Raw genomic sequence first — 20,398 nt, 5'->3', positions numbered from 1 at the left:
AGGCGTGCACCCTTTGTCCTTCTCTCCCTGTTCGTGTCTCCAGCAACCAAACATGGAAGTTGCATAATCTGCAAGTCCACCACATGCATAGTGCTCACCACACACACACACACACACACACACACACACACACACACACACACACACACACACACACACACACATACACACATTACGTAATGGTTGCCTGTGTGTGTTGCAAATGTGAATTCTTTGTGAACGTGTGTTTCGCCTCTAGCTGTATGACAGTCATGTATGAGGCGCTCTCATTCCTGTGTATGTACTGACACTGGACAAGTCATTCCTCAGGATGGACCCAAAATAATGAAACGGATCTAAAGCTAAGCTAACTGCTAGCACATACAGACTGGCGGCTCCAACAGTCATCCTGGCATTCAATGTCTTGGACAGTTAAAAATTTTTTTGTTTTTTGATATGTTGGATGTGTTTTTTTTTTGTAGTGTTTTTGTAGTTTTTTGTCCTTGTGTTGCACTGCTGTGGCCTGGGGGAGACAGTATTTCGTTTCATGTGCGCAGGTCCATGGAATGAAATGACAAATAGATATCCTGACTCCTGATCTCTGTCAGATGAGCGGACACAGCGGCCATCAGCACTACAGTACAGTTATGGTTGCAGCCTGGTTTAATGATTACAAGGGCCAGACAGCACGTGTTCTAGGGTTTTTGAAGAAGTTGCTTGCTGGCTTTCGTAGAGACATGTGGCCGACCTGGCCCACATGGCCTTTGGCATTTTTCTGTTCTTCTATTGCCATACGGAACTCATGATCTATTTTTTTAAATCCTTAATTGTTATCGTTTCTTCCTCCTTTTCAAGATTCCTCTTCTCGGCATCCGGGTGGCCTAGCAGTCTATTCCGTTGCCTACCAACACAGGGATCGCCAGTTCGAATCCCCGTGTTACCACCGGCTTGGCCGGGCATCCCTACAAACACAATTGGCCGTGTTTTGTCAGGTGGGGAGCCAGATGTGGGTATATGTCCTGGTCGCTGCACTAGCGCCTCCTCTGGTTGGTCGGGGCACCTGTTCAGGGGGGAGGGAGAACTGGGGGGAATAGCGTGATCCTCCCACGCGCTACGTCCCCCTGCGAAACTCTTCACTGTCAGGTGAAAAGAAGCGGCTGGCGATTCCACATGTATCGGAGGAGGCATGTGGTAGTGTGCAGCCCTCCCCGGATCGGCAGAGGGGGTGGAGCAGAGACCAGGATGGCTTGGAAGAGTGGGGTAATTGGCCAAGTACAATTGGGGAGAAAAGGAGGGAACAGTGACCCCCCCCCCACCAAAAAAAAATGCAACCTTCATATTAAGTTTAGAATCCATCTCTATTTTTCAAATCTTTGTTATCGTTTCCTCTTCCTCCTTTCCAGGATTCCTCTTCTCATCCTATCATTATCATTCTTCTCACCTCATTTCCTGTCCTTCTCTTAATTCCTTGCTGTCGGGCTTCTCCTTTTCGTGGTCTACAGTGATGGTAGCCTATAGGTTGTCTTAGACCGTGGGTGTCTGGGTGGCCCCTCCTAACAGGCACTGGGTGGCCCCAGCAGGAAGTGAGGTCTCCTGGTGTATACCATGATCTACCTTCTGGGCTGCACGCTGACGACCACACCGGAGACACATACAGAGCTCAAATAAAGCTCAGTCACGGTGTGAACACACTCGTCTGGGTCGCATCTGCCCCGAGTGTTGTCTTTTGTCTAGATGTGGTCTAGTTCGCTTAGTCTACGTGTTTCACTTTCTCTTTGTGCACACAAACATGCGGGACTGCTGCAAACCCGAGAGAAAGACAGCGGCGTGATTGGACGGTTCAGATGTCTGTGTCTGACAGAGAACACGTCAATCCTTTTTCCTTTTCTGTTCCGTCTTACTCAGATTTTCTTTTTCCTCATCTGTTTTTCCCTCTTCTCGTCTGGTCCGGTCTTCCCTGTGCTCTGATGTGTGTCTGTGTCACTCCGGTTGTTTGCTATTTACAGTAAACAGGCTGAGACTGGCTGATGTTGGAGCCCAGCCAGGTTTAACTGGGACAACAGCGTGTGATTATAGCTCCATATTCAGCCTCTGTGGTGAGGTAAATAGGACCTGTGGGTTTGATGCTGGATAACACAATTTAAATACTCGGGCTTGAAGTAGCTAAACACTATCCTACCTTTTTAGCCGAGACCTCCTTCACTTGTCCACACCTTGGTATACGTGTCCCCCCCCTCCCTTTTTTTCTTTCTCCCCAATTGTATCCAGCCAATTACCCCACTCTTCCGAGCCGTCCCAGTCACTGATCCACCCCCTCCGCCGATCCGGGAGGGCTGCAGACTACCATATGCTTCCTTCCATACGTGTGGAGTCGCCAGCCGCTTCTTTTCACCTGACAGTGAGGAGTTTCACCAGGGGGACGTAGCACGTGGGAGGATCACGGTATTCCCCCCAGTTCCCCCTTCTCCCCCGAACAGGCGCCCCGACCAACCAGAGGAGGCGCCAGTGCCGCGACCAGGACACATACCCACATCTGGCTTCCCACCCGCAGACACAGCCAATTGTGTCTGTAGAGATGCCCGACCAAGCCAGAGGTAACATGGGGAATCAAACCAGCGATCCCCATGTTGGTAGGCAATGGAATAGACCGCCGTGCCACTCGGACGCCCCGGTGTATGTGTGTTTGTGTGCAGGTGTGGCTGGTCAGTCACCATTAAATGGGCTGAGGCCAGCTGTACATGTAATGAATGTTGGTGACCAGAGGAGGGGCTGCTGTGGTCAGCTATCAGGGTTTAGCTCTAGTTTACAGTCAATATACAACAATATACCATTAGAATCCTGCTTAATATGATTAATATGCTTAATATACGTTAGTGTGAAGGCCCATGTATGTCCATTTTTTCCCCACTGGCAAATAAATGTCCACTTAAGAAGAAAGCTTTGAGAGGTATTACAGATGTTTTGCCGTCATTAGCAAACAAATGTCCACTTTAAGCGGGAAAAGGGTTGAGAGATATCACAGGCTTCCCTGTCCATTAGTGAAGAACTGCCGTTGGGGAGTAAAGGTGTTAGTGAGAGTGAATGTGTGTGTGTGCGCCCATTAGTGCAGGAATGCTAGGAGGAAAAGAGGAAAGGTGTGGCCAGCCTTGACTTCCTCTGAGGACTTAACGGAACGGGGAGAGAGAGAGAGAGCATGCACAGGGAGGTATGGGGTGTGTTAGAACACCAAACCACAGAACAAGAGGAATAAGAGAGGCAGATGTGAAGGACGCCGCAGTGATTACTGCAGGAAAAGTGAGGGATTGAATGTTTGCAGAGAGGTCGGAGAGAAGGTTCGGTAGTGAGAAACACTGGTTGGAGAAGTTAGGATGTGGTTGCACGAAGGTCTGATGAGATCTAGGTTGTTTAAGATGGGTGTGCCGGTCTCAGAAATTGCACCGACTGGCTTACTGGGATCTCCTGGTATGTCCTGTAGAACTGTTTCCCCGTCACTGATACTGAAACTATAGCCTCGTCCATATGAAGTACTATGAGAATTACAGAGGGCGGCACGGTGGTGCAGTGGTTAACGCAGTCGCATCACAGCAAGAAGTTCCTGGGTTCAAGCTCTGGGGTTGTCCAACCTTGGGGGTCATCCCAGGTCATCCTCTGTGTGGAGTTTGCATGTTCTGCCTGTATCTGCGTGGGTTTCCTCAGGTGTGGGTGTGTGTCAGCCCTTTGATGGATTGGCGGCCTGTCCAGGGTGTCTCCCCGCCTGCCGCCCAATGGCTGCTGGGATAGGCTCCAGCATCCCCGCGACCCTGAGAGCAGGATAAGCGGTTTGGATGTTGGATGGATGGATGAAAAATTATGGATCCAACTCAAACTTGGATGTGCACACTCTGCCCAGTCCAGACTTGAAGTCACACCTCGGGGTTAGCGGCCTCCCACAACCTGCACACCTGTGGCGATGACCATGTAGAAATGAAAGCTCTACCATCTTCACGTTGTAATGCACAGGTATCGACTCTGACTTGGGTCTGTTTGTGGGCGCCTGTCTCAGTTCATCTGCTCCTCTACATTACGTCAGCTGCAACACTCCGTATCCTGATGGAAAACCACATGAAAGCCAAAAGTGAAAGGAAATCTGGATAAGCAAGTCAAAACTAGGTCAACGAGATGAACGCGGCTGTGATAGTCCTCCACTTGTTTGGCGTGGTTTTTTTGTTTGTGTGTTTTAGCCGCATCATCAGATTTCGGTTAGATGCAGCTGCCGTAGCTAGCTCCGTATTAAGTCTGCCTGCACCGTTTAGCACGGTCAGAAAGGCTAGGTTCAGTTAGCCTAGCTACAGCATGTTTTGTCTTTCTCAGAAGTTCCTTACACACAACACACACACACACACACACACACACACACACACAGGAGATGGTCGACACAGACAAGCATGACTGCGATAAAGCTGGGAATGTTGCAGGTGTTTTATAGGTCCCAAAAAAAATGCTGTTGGCACACAAACACACTAAATTTAGTAGGTAGTCCTTGTTTAAGATCAGCTTGGAGAATTGCCCTACAGAGCTAATTCCATTGGTTGTCAGTTGTTATGACTCCTGTCTCTGTCTTTGTCAGTCCCTGTCCAAAGCGTCTTCTTTTTCTGTTTGTTTCTTTTTCGTCTTTGTAGAGCTAGTCTAGTCCATCTGTCTTCTCTACCGTCATTTTATTCACTGCTTCCACAATAAACCTATATTTCTCTCCCTCGCTCTTCTGCCTAGCCTTCTCTGCCTGCTAACTTTACTCACATAGCTCTCTCTGTCACTGTCTCTGTCTGTCTCTCTGTCTCTCTCTCTCGGTGTTTGCTGTGCTGGTAGGTGCAGTGCTCCTCCACGGAGGCCCAGCTCTCCGCCTGGCCTTGGTTCAGTACCAGTTTAGTTAGCAGCCTTACTGGGAGACATAGCTAAGTGTTCTTAAATAGGACCATGACCTCATCCTGTAGCTCCGCTATGTTCTGCTCTCTCCCTCTTCTGTTTGTTTGGCTGTGGTCACGCTCATCCTCCCTGTTCCACTTAACTCTCTCTTTCCTGCATGTCCCCACATACCTAGATGGATATACTAGGTCTGGGCAATAATTCACTGTTATTTATCTTTCAATGGTGCTGTATCGGCATAAAGTTAACACAAGTCTAAATTAATGATAAAGACAGTTTAATAGGGGTGGGAATCACCAGAGGCCCAACGATACAATACTATCACGGTACACATGGCATGATATGATATTATCACGACACACATGGCACGATATGATATTATCACGATACATGCGCCATGATACGATCTTATCATGGTATACAGCACAATATGATATTATCACGACACATGCGTCACGATACGATATCACCGTACATGTGCCACAATACCCAATATGATATTATCACTATACATACGGTACAATATGATACTATCGCAATACACATGCCACTGAATGATATCACGATACTTACACCACTACACGATATTATCGTGGTACTTACGCTATGATACGCCATTATCGCGATACACACGGTGCGATATTATTGCGGTACTTTCGTCGCGATACAATACTGAGTATTGCGATACCTATGTTACGATTTATTACCTTTTTTCAACAGCGAATTATGTCCCCAAAGGAAAACTTCGACAACATCTGTTTTATCTAACAAGATAGTTTCCAGTCTGTCATCTCACTTCAATCATTTTTATTGCAGCAAAATGGGATTGTAAAGCCAACAGACTGACCAACACTGTCCTATTATTCATACAATAAAAGATCGATACTTGGCATCCATGTATCGATATAATACTGCCACACAAAATATCGTGATACTATACTGTGTCGATTTTTTCCCCACCCTTAAAAACTAGTACCCAAACTTTCTCACAATATATGAGGTCTGAACTATCTGAGGATGTGTTATTTGAAACCTAGTTTTGAGTTGATATTATGCTTTACATTACCAAAACAGTTCAGTATGATGAGCCCAAGTTGGATACTTAGATATGCTTTTTTTTTTTTGTATATGTAAGCATATATTGTGATAGAAATATTTTCCATATCAGCCAGCATTACTGAGTACACATACCTACAGTAGGTAAACAAATGTTTGTGAGACAGTTCTCTTGTATATGAGCATAATTTTGGGGGGATTTATGAGATGTCGAACAACACATTTTTAAATGAATTGGTCTTTCTGGTTTTAAAAATAGGACGAAAGACGTATTGCCGTAAAATGGATTAGTTGTTGGGTGTCGTCACCCGTTGGATTAGCTGTGGTGCGAGGCCAGCTGATCTAGTTGGCTCCGTGAGGAGATTTTCAGACAGAGAGATGAAGATGTTTAATCCCAGAGGTCACCAGGACTGCCTACTGACATCACTGCAGAAAAGGCTCACCCACAGAGACACAGACGCCCATGTGTGAATATGCAAATACACCCGCACACTGTTGGCCAACTGACTGCCCTGTTCTCCCCGGGGCCTTTCTAACAAGACCTGACACACACATGCAGACTGCTGCACAGTCATGTCAGAGAGGATTTACCTGGAGGGGTTCTCTAAATCTCTCTCTCTCTCTCTCTCTCTCTCTCTCTCTCTCTCTCTCTCTCTCTCTCTCTCTCTCACTCTCTGTCTCTCTCTCTCTGTCTCTCGCTCTTTCCCTCTCTCTATCTGTCTGTCTCTCTCACTCTGTCTCTCTCGCTCTCTGTCTCTCGCTCTTTCTTGCGCTCTCTTTCTCGCTCTCTCAATCTCTCTCTGTCTCTCTTGCTCATTTTCTCTTTTACTCTCTCGCTCTCTCTCGCTCTCTTCTCTCGTTCTCTCTCTGTCTGTGTCTATCTCGCTCTTCTCTCACGCATGCTCTCTGTGTTTTTCTTGCTCTCCCTTACGCTCTCTGTTGCGCTCTCTTCTCAAATTCAAATAGCTTTATTGGCATGACGTAACACTGTACATATTCCCAAAGCATGGGTTTAAACGTTGAAAAAGCTAAACGCTCTTTCTCGCTCTCTCTCTCTCTCTCTCTCTCTCTCTCTCTCTCTCTCTCTCTCTCTCTCTCTCCTCCCCCTCCCCAGGGACACAGAGAATGTAAATAATCTCTTCCTGATAACAAAATGTTGGTAACCTCAACCCAAGTTGTCTATATTTACCTTTCCAATGTAGAAAACTAGCAAGTGGCTCTCCCTGACAATCATTTGATGCTGCCCGTTGTCGTTAAATGATGAAGGTAATGTGGCGAATTGATCCACTAAAGGAGAGAGGTGTGTGACAGTGTTCTACTGATATGCTAACATCTACTGACGCTATGCGACCTTCCTCACCCAGAGCTGGTGACTCCGTGTCTGTCACATGGACAAACAGATTAACAAATACAGAAAGACTGATCAGAGAGACCTGAAAGTCACCAGAAATAATCACCATGATGGACCATAATATTTCTATCATACATTGCTTCCAAAAATTTTATTTTGTAAACAAAACTTAGTTGACTTGCAGCCACATGCCTAGAAACTACCTTTTTTTTAATTTAGTAAGCAGAACTCAGCAGGTGTCTGGGGAAGCACATGGAAAGCAATCAGTGCTACCACTGTTAGCATGAAGTGTGAAACGCGGATGATTTTTGCCTTTTGCGGAAGATGAAATAGTTTTATCTTCCATTCATTTCCCAGTGATTACACATCTGATACCGGCCTTCAACTGGCTGCTCACACAAGTCTTCACATAAGCAGGGTGTGACTGGCTGGTCAGGCCATCATACCGCAGTTTAAATGGAAGAGAGCAAACGCTGGTTTGTCAAAATGGCTTTAAAAGAGAAGTCCCATAATGCACTTGGACACACAAACACACACAGGCAGAGAGAGAGGGAAGAGAGATTTTTCTCCCAAATGTAGTGTGCTATAGTTTTGCCCTAGTAATGACTTTTATCGTTAACTATTTAGTTTTCGGTTATGTTGAAATATTTTGTCGTATAGAAAAGAAATGGCTGTTTAGTTCAATATGTCTTTATGCATGCTCAGTAATCCAGGTAAGGAAATCACAGAAAGTTGAATCAGTTCTTCTGGACATATTTGGGTGGAGAAACGTTTCATCACTCATCCAAGTGACTTCTTCATCGACTGACTGCATCCCCCACCCCTATAAACACCACAGCTGCATCACAATGCTGTGACTGAACTATTTCCCAAATCCTCTGTGAATAGTATACATGGCCATTGAAACTCTAGTTGCACCCATATTTGCATATGAAACGGATCATTGTTTTTGGTCCTTATGTCACTGCCATTGTTTATAAGGGGTGGGGATACCTGCAGTCAGTTGAGACTGAAGAGGTAACTTAGATGAGTGGTGAAACATTTCTCTCTAAACGTTATATCCAGATGAACTGATTCAGCTTTCTGTGATCATCATCTCACCATCGGCCGCTTCTCTGGGTTCGGATCGCGGTGGCAGCAAGATAAGTAGGACACTCCAGATGTCCCTCTCCCCAGCAACGCCCTCCAGCTCCTCCTGGGGGATCCCAAAGCATTCCCAGGCTAGATTGGACATGTAGTCCCTCCAGCGAGTTCTGGGTCTACCCCGGGGTCTCCTTCCAGTTGGACGTGCTCGGAAACCTCCAAAGGAAGGCGCCCAGGAGGCATCCTAATCAGATGCCCAAACCACTTCAACTAGCTCCTTTCGATGCAAAGGAGCAGTGGCTCTACTCCGAGCTCCCTCTGGATGTGCGAGCTCCTCAGCCTATCTCTAAGGCTTAGCTCAGACACACTATGGGAGAAACTAATTTCAGCTGCTTGTATCTGCGATCTCACCCTTTCGGTCACGACCCAAAGCTCATGACCATAGTTGAGGGTTGGAACGAAGATTGACTGGTAAATTGAGAGCTTTGCCTTCCAGCTCAGCTCCCTCTTCACCACAATGGTCCAGTACAATGTCCGCATTACTGCTGATGCTGCACCAATCCGCCTGTCAATCTTCTGCTCCATCCTACCCTCACTCGTAAACAAGACCCCGAGATACTTGAACTCCTTCACTTGAGGCAACAACTCATCCCCAACCCGGAGGGAGCAATCCACCATTGTCCGGTAGAGAACCATGGCCTCAGACTTGGAGGTGCTGACTCTCATCCCGGCTATTTCACACTCAGCTGAAAACCGCCACAGTGCACGCCGGAGGTCACGTTCTGATGAAGCCAACAAAACCACATCATCTGCGAAGAGTGAGATGCAATTCTGAGGTTCCCAAAATGGACATGCTCCTCACCTTGGCTGTGCCTTGAGATCTTGTACATGTTTATCACAAACAGAATTGGAGACAAGGGACAACCTTGGCGGAGTCCGACACCCACCGAAAACGTGTTTGACCTTGTGCCAAGAATGCAGACACAGCTCTCACTTTGGTTATACAAGGACTGGATGGCTTGTAGCAACTGCCCTGGTACCCCATACTCCTGCAGTACCCCCCACAGAGTGTCCCGGGGTACACGGTCGTAAGCCTTCTCCAAGTCCACAAAACACATGTAGACTGGCTGGTCAAACTCCCATGCCCCCCTCAGCACTTCCGCAAGGGTAAAGAGTTGATCTGTTGTTCCATGGCCAGGGTGGAATCAACATTGTTCCTACGGGATCTGAGGTTCGACAATCGGTCGGAGCCTCCTTTCCAGCTCCCTACAGTAGACTTTCCCAGGGAGGCTGAGCAATTTGATGCCCCAATAATTGGAGCACGCCCTCTGGTCCCCTTTTTTAAATATGGGAACCACTGCCCTGGTCTGCCACTCCACAGGTACGCTCCCCAACCTCCACGCAACACTGAAGAGGCATGTCAGCCAAGACAGCCCAACAATGTCCAGAGCCTTCAGCATCTTGGGGTGAATCTCATCCACACCTGGTGCCTTGCCACCGAGGAGCTTCTTAACTACTTCAGAGACCTCTGCCAGGACTATGGATGGGGCTCCCCCAAGTCTTCAGACTCTACCTCTTCCACTGAGGATGTGTTAGCCAGGTTCTGGAGCTCCTCAAAGTATTCTTTCCATCGCCTGACAACATCCCCAGTCCAGGCCAGCAGTTCCCCTCCCCGGCTGAACACAGCCTGAGTCAATATCAAGTTGAATATCAACATTTTTGCTAGTAATGTACCAAAGTTAACATTTTGGTAATGTGATAAAAGGCTTGAACTGGTTTTAAGGTGCCAACACTGTGACTGCTTGGATTGCAACTGGTAGGCCAAACACTAGGATGCTTATTCAACCTCTGTTGAACAGACGGTATGCCTGAAGTCCCACATAGACAAGGGACAGCATTCAGAAAGCTAACAGATAGAGCTGTAATGTTCTCTGTCTCAGCCACTGTTGGCTTTTTCTGCTGTCCGTGTTTTCAGAAGCCTTGAATCAACTCCTTGGCCTATTGTTGCTGTACTGTCTCTGAGATATAAACCTCATCAAGTGGACAAGAGTAAGGCTAGAACTGCTAGAAATTTCAGCTGTGTGTGTGTGTGTGTGTGTGTGTGTGTGTGCGTATGTGTTTGTGTGTGTGTGTGTGCGTGTGCGTATGTGTTTGTGTGTGTTGTGTTGGCACCTATTCTCCCCCTTGGTTAGTGTGTTATCCATATAAGGATGTGTGTGCCTGCAAGGGCCACCCTGGAGTCTTTGCTGTGTTGTACGTAGCTTTGTTTCTGGCAGAAAGGGAACAGGAGAGCTGCACCATGCCCATGTAAGCACACACAACACTGGAGAACCATACCAGGCCCCTGGCACACACACATACTATATATATATAGAGAGAGAGAGAGAGTATATAGAAAAGGTAAGGCTCATCTTCGCTCCAGACTAGATTTCCATTACATTTTGGACAATGTATGTCTTAGTTGTCTCAGGTGTCACTAGTGACTTAAATGTGGCCAGATCCCTCCTCTGTTGTGCTCCCTGAGGGTTCTTCCTATTTTTTCTCCCTGTTAAAAGTTTTTTTTTTGAGAGTTTATTGTCTGATGTGTGGGTGTAAGGACATGATGTTGTATTGCTGTAAAGGCCAATGAGGCAAATTTGTAATATTGGGTTGTACAAATAAAATTGACTTGACTTGCCTCAAGACTTGAACTGAGCCCACTCTGACCTTCTTCTCTGTCTGCCTTCCATTACTGGAATTCATTTAATAGGTGAAGCCAGTAAGATGTCATAGGTTTTAACTGGATTCACCTGATCAGTTTTATTCCTGGAGACGGCAAAGCTAATGTTTTGCAGTCTCCCAAGATGAAGTCAGGCAGACGGACGGACAGACGAACTGGCTTCCCGACAGGAACATATAAGTCACTGAAGGAACACTCTGGAACAAACAGACACAGACCAAAGCTGAAAGTCGGATAGGAATTTAGTGATTACAGGATAAGCTGGTGTATTTCTTATCGTAGAATACTATTGGTACTTGATTTATTAAAACAAAAGATAGAAAAACACGCATATTAAGATAAGATAAGGTGCAAAGAGGCAAGCTCGTTGATGGACCTCTGCAGTTACGTCTTTCGCCGGAGTCGGATAAAGAAAAGATTTGATGTAATACAGGGAATAACAGATTGTAGTTTTTTTGTGCATCCCAGAATGAGATGTGTGTGCAAACACTAGCCATTCTCTGGGCTGGGAGGAGGAGGAGGAGGGCGCTTTGTCTGTCAGCAGACAATTCCAGCCTACTTTACCCCTAGGCAGTTTACATATTCCCTCTCGCTCGTCTCTTTCAGTGGTGTCTCTTCTCTCCTCACATGTGGCCCTTGAATTACATTAGAGGGTACACTAGGAAAACACACACACACACACATTCATAAGCTAGAGGGTACACTAGGAAAACACACACACACACACATTCGTAAGCTGATGTGACTGTAGTGTGCAGTTTCAAACACCGTGGAGACTTTACATTCCCGTTACCTTGTAAACAATCGGTTCTTTTGTTTACGAGAGTGATAAATTTAAGGCTCTGAATAGTCGTCTTGCCCATGACATAAGTGGCCTAACTGCCATGATCTTTTCACTTTTCTAGGCCTAGACTCTAGAGGGAAGTCAGTCTCTCACCATGGGACCCGGGCTCATTAAAAATATGGTGGTATCATGTGGTGGCCCTCCAGCAGATAAGGCCCAAAAAAAACCATTAGCCTCCCCAGCTGACAAGAGAGAGAACAGACCGGTGCTGTTGATTTTCAGAGTGCCACGAGCTAGCTTGTGAATCCTGAATTATTGTTTGGGCTTTCATCTGCGCCATCCTCCGTTAAACCTCATTGTCCTTCCTTTTTCCCCTCCTCGCTTTCCTTTTCGTCTCTCCAGGATGTGGAGAAGGAGAGAGAGCTGCGAACTCAGCTCAGCAGGGAGGAGATCAGGCAGAAAATTGAGCAGTACAACATCCTAACCAAGGACCACCTCAAAATGACACTGGTGAGTGGAATACACACGCACACGCACACAGACTACACACACATTCATGCGTTAAGCGTTTCAGCCCTGGTTCATGGTGTGCACATTTTTGTTCTTCCTCTTCTTGTTCACTCACACGCTCTCTTCCTGTTTTTCTCTGTTTCACTGTTCTGTAGCCTCTCTCTCTCTCTTCTCCCTCGATCTGCTTATAGAGGACCAAACCCAGAATGTACATATGTCCATGAATATATATATATATATATACATATATATATATATGGGTAGTGTAGCGGAATAGACCGCTACGCTACCCAGATGCCCTAAAATCCTGAGTTTTTGCTGAGGCTGCAATGCAGCACGGAGGCACGGATGGTGGTGGAAGTTGAGGGCACAATGGACCATTGATTAAAAAGAAACGATCAGAACTGTTAGAAAACCAAGACTACCTGGCCGGTGAAGTCGGGGAGAGAGCTACGGGCTGCCTCGTCCCTGCGGTTCTGCTTTCTCCCTGTCACTGCTGTGTCCTGCTGGAGGTGCAGCCATGAATTCAAGCTGACTCAGGCCAGACTTCACTGAGTCAAGATAGACGCGACCACACCCGACTCTCGCTCGTCTCCTTGCTGAAAGGGTCTCACAGAATCCCAGCGTTCACAGTGTTGCGTCAGACACGTTTATTAAAAATGCAGCCAATAAAACTGCGAATTTAATAGATATGCTTACTCGAAGGAGACTGTTTCGCTTTGTAGTGGCTAAATATCCCTCCCTGTTCCACCGCACTATGCAGACGATGGAACAACATGGGCGAAAAGCAGCTGCAGGCTGTGCAAATACTGGCATTATATGAAAACTAATATCACATCTGTCTGACAGCAGTAACACGCAGGGATTTACTGGATGTTCCTGCAAGTACTTTTTCCAAAAGAAGAACTTGGCTGTGTCAAAAGGGGGCCCCCAGTCTGGAGAACACCTGAATTTTAGCGTAAAAGGGGTGTAAAAAGTGCAGAAGAGGTTCTTGTTGTTGAACATGTGCTGATATTACGAAGACATTTTGCTGCATTTTTATATTAATTTGCAGATGAAACGCCTGCAGTGTTGTTCTTCCTTCTCAACAGAGACATGATGTGGTGCAGGCTTTATGTCTGAGCAGCACCAGGATTTCAGTATACATGCTACCTTCCTCCTCTTGAGCGTTCCTCGGCAGTTCTGTCAGTGTGACATGATGTCAGTCCTGCCCAGAGGACTTCCTTGGTCGCTTGAGCGAGAAAGTTTTCTGAAATCAGTCCATGTGACACTCCAGCGATGGTCAAATCAGTTGCACCAAATGGCTTGACAAAATAACATTAAAGAATCAGAATCAGAAACTCTTGATTTGTGGGCTGGAGAAAACATTGTTCTCCCCAGCCCACAAATCAAGTGTTTTCCCCAGCCCACAGCAGTGTAACACAAAGACAAAAACACATATCCAAATTAAAAGAACACATATCCAAACTAACACATATATCCAAACCAAAAAAAAAATAAAATAAAATCACTGCCAGGAGAACAAACGCCAGCCAGGATGACTGTCGGAACTGCCAGTCTGCATGGGCTAGCAGTTAGCTTAGCCTGCCCCGCTTCTGCATCCTGTCGGACCGCCCTCGGTGTTTCCTCCTCGGGTGCAGCTCTGGTCAGCGCCGTGGTCCCAGGACCCACAGGACGCAGCAGACCAAGCTCTCCCAGCTGATCCAATGCTAGCTCTCTCAGCCAGACACCTTCGACACACCTCCTCGCTCTCCACACGACGACGCTAAAACACAGTCAAGGCTAGCAAGGCCACCGCCAGACTGACCACGGTGTTAATTGGAACTGCTGGTCTGCATGGGCTAGCAGTTAGCTTAGCCTGCCCCGTTTCCGCGTCCTGTCAGACCGCCCTCGGTGTTATCAGAACTGCCGGTCTGCATGGGCTAGAAGTTAGCTTAGCCTTCCTCGCTTCCGCATCCTGTCATCCCGCCCTCGGTGTTCCCTCTTGGGGCTCAGTTCCAGGCAGGACCATGGTCTCTGGGCCCGCAGGACACAGCAGACCAAGCTCTCCCAGCTGATCCAGCGTCAGCTCTCCCAGCCATCAAACAAAGACAAATTTAAGACGTGGACAAAGACACCGCATGGACGGTACTGAGTGAGGCCACTGCAAACGTGAATTCACGCTGCCATCTTCCCACACCGGTACTGGGTGAGGCCGCCACAAACGTGAATTCGCGCTGCCATCTTCCCACACTGGAAGCGGATGGAAAAAACATGTTTTCTTTTTTTTTTTTTTTTTTTTTGTTAGTCCTGTTTCTGTAATTCCAATGACTGTGATTGATCGTTATCAGTTAAAGGTGGAGTTGTGCGTTTCTCTTGCCCGTATCAGAGTTATGGGAGATTACGACTGCTTTACTGTCAGCGTTGCTCAGAGAGAAGTGGTCAGAATACCATTGCTTACAAATCTCTCTTCAGACGTTGAATCACAGAACTGATACCATCGATATTCCAAACCTGCAGTTGGACCTCTTTTGGTCTGTCTTCAGTTGTCTGTCTTCAATTGTTTGCTTTGTCGTGCCCATCACATGGTTTGGGTCCATTCTTTCTATTGTGTCGTCTCCCTCAACTTTCTTTGTGTTGTGCTATCATTCCATCTGCACTGGTAAAAGTAGCTCTTTGTCTGTGCCTGTCTGTTCTTGACAGATGATGTGTGTGGGTGTGTGTGGGTGTGTCCGAGCATGTGTTGCCGTTACACCTAAGGGTGTTCGTGTGTGATGATTGCTGGATGTTTTTTGACCTCTAGCCTCTCTGTCCACCTACAACCTCCTTTTTTAAGACTGATATATCAATACCCACAGACAGACAGACACTCCTCCAGGCCCCATATGGAGTAAATAGGCTTATATGATCCCCTCAGATCGGGAGCCATCTGCCCCATGGGCCACACAGACCTGATTGAATGGGTCGGGCTGGATCATAGCGGCGAGGCTCATGGGTCATTATACTAGCATGTAACACTGTCAAATTTAAATTCCCCCGAAGAAGAACACATCTGACGCTACATGACACCGTGTTTTACTTTGCTACCACATCAACAGCTTTGGTCTACCTGTCTTTTTGTGTGTGTATATCCAAAATGTCCTAGAAATATGATTACAACTTTCATCAATGATGTCTTGACATATATTTCTCTCTCTCTCTCTCTCGCTCGCTCTGTCTGTCTGTCTCTCTCTCTCTTGCTCTGTCCTCTCTCTCTCTCTCTGTCCCCTCCGTCTGTCTGTCTGTCTGTCTGTCTATCTGCCTGCCTGTCTGTGTGTGTGCGTGTGTGTCTCCCTCTGTCTCTCTCGCCCCTCTCTGTCTGTCTGTCTCTCTCTCCCCCTCTCCCCCCTATAGAACCCCAGTGGTGTGTACACAGGTTTCATCAAGGTCCAGCTGGAGCTCAGGAGGCCGGTGACGGTGCGTGGGTGTCGGGGAGGAGCAGGCAGCATGGTTGGGCAGGAGGCCTTCTACCTTCCCAGAGGAGCCACCAACACCCTCCATATCAGCTCCAACAACACAGTGAAGCAGGTGGGACATGCTGCATGTGTGTCAGCACACTTTCCCACACACACACACACTGTACTGACTGTTTACTCACAGAGGGAATGGAGAGGAGACACTATCTGAGCATAACCGTGCCCACTGTTTATTACGTATATCTCGTACACTGTTTATTACGTATATCTCGTACACTATTTATTACATATATCTCGTACACTGTTTATTACGTATATCTCTTACAGTGGCCATGCTGTGTTTTGGCCTTGCCCTCTCTAAGTATGCAGTGTTGCACACAGTGTGCTTCTTTTCTTACTGCACAACAAAACGTCCCTACTGGGATTATAATCTTTTTGTTGACATTCCACATATTGTTCTACTTGCTGTACTGACGTACAGCATGCAGTAGTTCAGTTTTAAAGGTACTTTTGCCCTAATGGGACATTAATATTGCCCATTCGGGGCGTCCGGGTAGCTTGGCGGTCTATTCCGTTGCCTACCAACATGGGGATTGCCGGTTCGAATCCCTGTGTTACCTCCGGCTTGGTCAGGCATCCCTACAGACACAATTGGCCGTGTCTGCGGGTGGGAAGCCGGATGTGGGTATGTGTCCTTGTCGTTGCACTAGCGCCTCCTCTGGTCGGTCAGGGTGCCTGTTCAAGGGGGGAGGGGGAACTGGGGGGGGAATAGCGTGATCCTCCCACGCACTATGTCCCCTTGGAGAAACTCCTCACTGTCAGGTGAAACGAAGTGGCTGGTGACTCCACATGTATAGGAGGAGGCATGTGGTAGTCTGCAGCCCTCCCTGGATCAGCAGAGGGGGTGGAGCAGCGACCGGGACGGCTCGGAAGAGTGGGGTAATTGGCCAAGTACAGTTGGGGAGAAAAGGGGGGGAGGATTGCCCATTCATCATAATAATAAACTTGCTAAATGCTAGCAGACATAATGGGAGGAATATGTGATAAGAATTAAGATTTAAAAATGTTCATATGTTCATGTAAGATTTACTGTCTGTCTGTCTAACAAAATGGATACCATTAAAGTAATTTTGTAATTATTTTCTGATTAATTGGGTCTGCAGGTGATCGTCGCCCTGTTGAACAAGTTTACTGTCGCCGACAACCCTGCCAAATATGCCTTGTACAAACGCTACCACAGAGAGGAGCAGGGTAAGATATCAAGTGTGTGTGCATTTGAGCGTGCACGTGTGTGTGTGTGTGTGCGTGTGCATTTGAGTGTGCACGTGAATGTGTGTGTGTGTGTGTGTGTGTGTGTGTGTGTGTGTGTGTGTGTGTGTGTGTATGTAAAGGGTGTGCCCCTGTGTATTTCTGGATGCCTCGCCCCCTGTCACTGAATGCCACAGGGCTCTCCCCACTATTAGTGCCCTGCCAAGAATACACACACACACACGCACACACATAATCACTCTCACACTGCAGCAAACAGCAGCTGTTGTTGGTCTTTGGCATTCGGTTAGAAGGCCTCAAACATCAGCTTTAGCTCAGCGGAGCAACTGGAGGACCTCGGGGGTTCATTACGGGTCCCAGCGCAGTGAACTAACACCACCTATGAGGCTGCAGCTCAGTTCTTATCATGAGGAGTTGTAAACAAGTCAGTGTGTGTTTAATCTCATGGGACTGACTGCTGCTTCTGGGTTTCACCTGTTTTTACACAGAATAAAGATTATTCAGTGAATAAATGTCAAGGCAACAAAGTTGTCATGAGTAGTCTTCAGGGTTGTCTGTGAATGTTCTCATTCATCCAGGTCATGGTTATCCAAAGGAGTTGAATCAAGTGCAACTGGACTTGGTATATATCCGTGAAGACGTTTCGCCTCTCATCCAAGAGGCTTCCTCAGTTCGTGCCTTTCTGACTAGACCAAGCTAGTCTGACTGGCTGGTGATGAGACTCAGAATTTATCCTCTAGGAGTCGTTATCTGAGCTATTGATATGCGTGGCTCTCCTGTGCTCCGATGTCCAGCCGGACCCATCGCCATCGGAGCTATTGATTTGCATTTGCTTAGCAGCGACGGTCGTTGGGGGTGTTAGTTTCGACTTCATTATTCAGTGGTCATGAGAGTCTTTGGAGCCGTTAGGGACCGACTGTTGTTCTTGGAGGCTAGGCTTCTTGAGTCTTCAGGGTTGTGTGCATGTTGGGGGGTGCAGGTGTATCATTTGCCCCGTGCAGCCTGTTGTTTTTGGGGTGGTTTACCCTCGTTAGCGTCGGCATGTCGGGCTTCTAATAAAAGACGTCTAGATAGCTCGTGTCTGAAAGTGTTTCGTAAATAAACCACAATTCCACACCAGCGGAGGGGATGAGAGCCGGGTCTCTCTCGCCTCACAGATCACGGTTTAGAAAACAAACTGTGCCCAGAGCCAGGACCTGTTCTCATGGTTCTGACCCGAATCCTCATATTTCAGAAACAAAAGACGAACCTGTTGATTCACAACCAGTCCCTTATGGCTGTTAGGATGTTAGAAAATGGTAAAGCTGGGGCGTCGGGGTGGCGTGGCGTTCTATTCTGTTGCCTACCAGCACGGGGATCGCCGGTTCGAATCCCCGTGTTACCTCTGGCTTGGTCAGGCGGCCCTACAGACACAATTGGCTCCGTGCATAACTGTAGTCCACTGACTTCCGGCTTCTACTGCAACCAGTTTCCTGTTTGTAGGCGTGTGCTATTGACAGTGGCATATTTTTTTGGAAATATGGCATATTTTGCGGAAAAAACACGCCATTGTCCGTAGCCCACGCCAACAAACAGGAAACTGGTATGACCGCTGCAGTAGAAACCAGAAGTCAGTGGACTACAGTTACGCATGGAGCCGATTGGCCGTGTCTGCAGGTGGGAAGCCGGATGTGGGCATGTGTCCTGGTCACTGCACTAGCGCCTCCTCTGGTCGGTCGGGGCGCCTGTTCAGGGGGGAGGGGGAACTGGGGGGGGGGGATAGCGTGATCCTCCCACGTGCTACGCCCCCCTGGTGAAACTCCTCACTGTCAGGTGAAGAGAAGTGGCTGGTGACTCCACATGTATCGGAGGAGGCATGTGGTAGCCTGCAGCCCTCCCCGGATCGGCAGAGGGGGTGGAGCAATTGGGGCAGGGGGGGTGGTAAAGTTATTGTCCAGTTTATACTCAGGGCAGTATATTCCAGTCCTCTCACTACAGCTGCAGGTGTTGGCTGCAGATAGAATAACCTTCATTACATCCTCATGTTGTCAGTAAAATACACGGCTTCCAGGAATTAACCAGGTCTCGTGCCTGGACTCCGGGCCGACTTGCTAGATCTTTGCATTAGCCATTGCGCTAGATGATTTATGACTTGTTTGCAAGCACAAGAGCCCATATCAGCCGTTTATTCGTATAGTTTCCTTATTTATTTTCTTTCTACATCCGCCCCCACCCTGCCCAACTAATTTGCCCTAATCTGATTACAGCTTGCTCACGTGGACATTTTTACAGCGCTCTGTTCTTTTCTTGAGCTGCGGAGGAAGTTTGAGATTTGAACGCGGGTGTAGTGGAGCTTCTGCGTAGGATCATGGATCTCTCTCTCGCTTGCTTGCTGTTTTGACTCGAGTATTGTGGTTTTCCAGCACAATGCCCTGAAGCCTGGCCTGCTGCCAGGCCTTTCATCTTCATCCAGGCTGGCTCAGCGCACACCCAGACACACACGCAGGCTTGCAGGCCAAGAGACACTCATTAATAAGGAGAAGCCCGGTGTCAGTGGCACATAGCACTTTTCAATGGGAGGATAGATTGGCTGGTATTGACCTCCACTGAGACAGGGAGACAGATCCAGGCAAGACAGATGCTCTCGCACTCCAGTGTGTGTGTGTGTGTGTGTGTGTGTGTCTGTGTGTGTGTGTGATTGTGAGTACATCCATGTTCTCTTGATCACATGGCAATTAAAGTAACTGTGTGTTTTCTGTCTTCCAGTGTATGTGTGTAAGCTAGCGGACGGCGAGCACCCCCTGTTTCTTCGCCTAGTGGCGGGACCCGACAACGACATGCTCAGCTTCGTACTGAGAGAACAGCAGACCGGAGAAGTGATGGTTAGTGATGTGGTCCCTCACATGATCTTTTCACCTATGTCTCTTTTTTTTATCTGCTTCCCTCTGAATTCTATTTAAAAACGTAGATTTCCAGGCGTCCGGGTAGCGTGGGAGTCTATTCCATTGCTTACCAACACGGGTATCGCCGGTTCGAATCCCCGTGTCACCTGCGGCTTGGTCGGGTGTCCCTACAAACACAATTGGCTGTGTCTGCGGGTGGGAAGCCAGATGTGGATGTGTTTCCTGGTCACTTTACTAGCGCCTCCTCTGGTCAGTCGGGGCGCCTGTTCAGGGGGGAGGGGGAACTGGGGGGGAATAGCGTGATCCTCCCACGCGCTATGTCCCCTAGGTGAAACTCCTCACTGTCAGGTGAAAAGAAGCAGCTGGTGACTCCACATGTATAGGAGGAGACATGTGGTAGTCTGCAGCCCCTAGATCGGCAGAGGGGGT

The 20,398-nt window shown here is 47.7% G+C and overlaps 1 protein-coding gene across 1 annotated transcript in view; it reads left to right on the top strand.

The window, feature by feature from the left end:
• Positions 1-20,398, top strand: part of rassf3 (Ras association domain family member 3) — a 196,142-nt gene that overhangs the window by 169,235 nt on the left and 6,509 nt on the right. The window contains exons 3-6 of the mRNA XM_056277177.1: positions 12,277-12,384; positions 15,757-15,930; positions 16,982-17,069; positions 19,833-19,948. Coding sequence (XP_056133152.1) covers positions 12,277-12,384; positions 15,757-15,930; positions 16,982-17,069; positions 19,833-19,948 — 486 coding nt within the window. The remainder of the gene's footprint in view (positions 1-12,276; positions 12,385-15,756; positions 15,931-16,981; positions 17,070-19,832; positions 19,949-20,398) is intronic.

Source organism: Lampris incognitus, chromosome 3, assembly GCF_029633865.1.
Source record: "Lampris incognitus isolate fLamInc1 chromosome 3, fLamInc1.hap2, whole genome shotgun sequence".
Taxonomy (NCBI): domain Eukaryota; kingdom Metazoa; phylum Chordata; class Actinopteri; order Lampriformes; family Lampridae; genus Lampris; species Lampris incognitus.
Note: the sequence above shows the minus strand (reverse complement) of the source record. Positions and strands in the feature narration are given on the sequence as shown.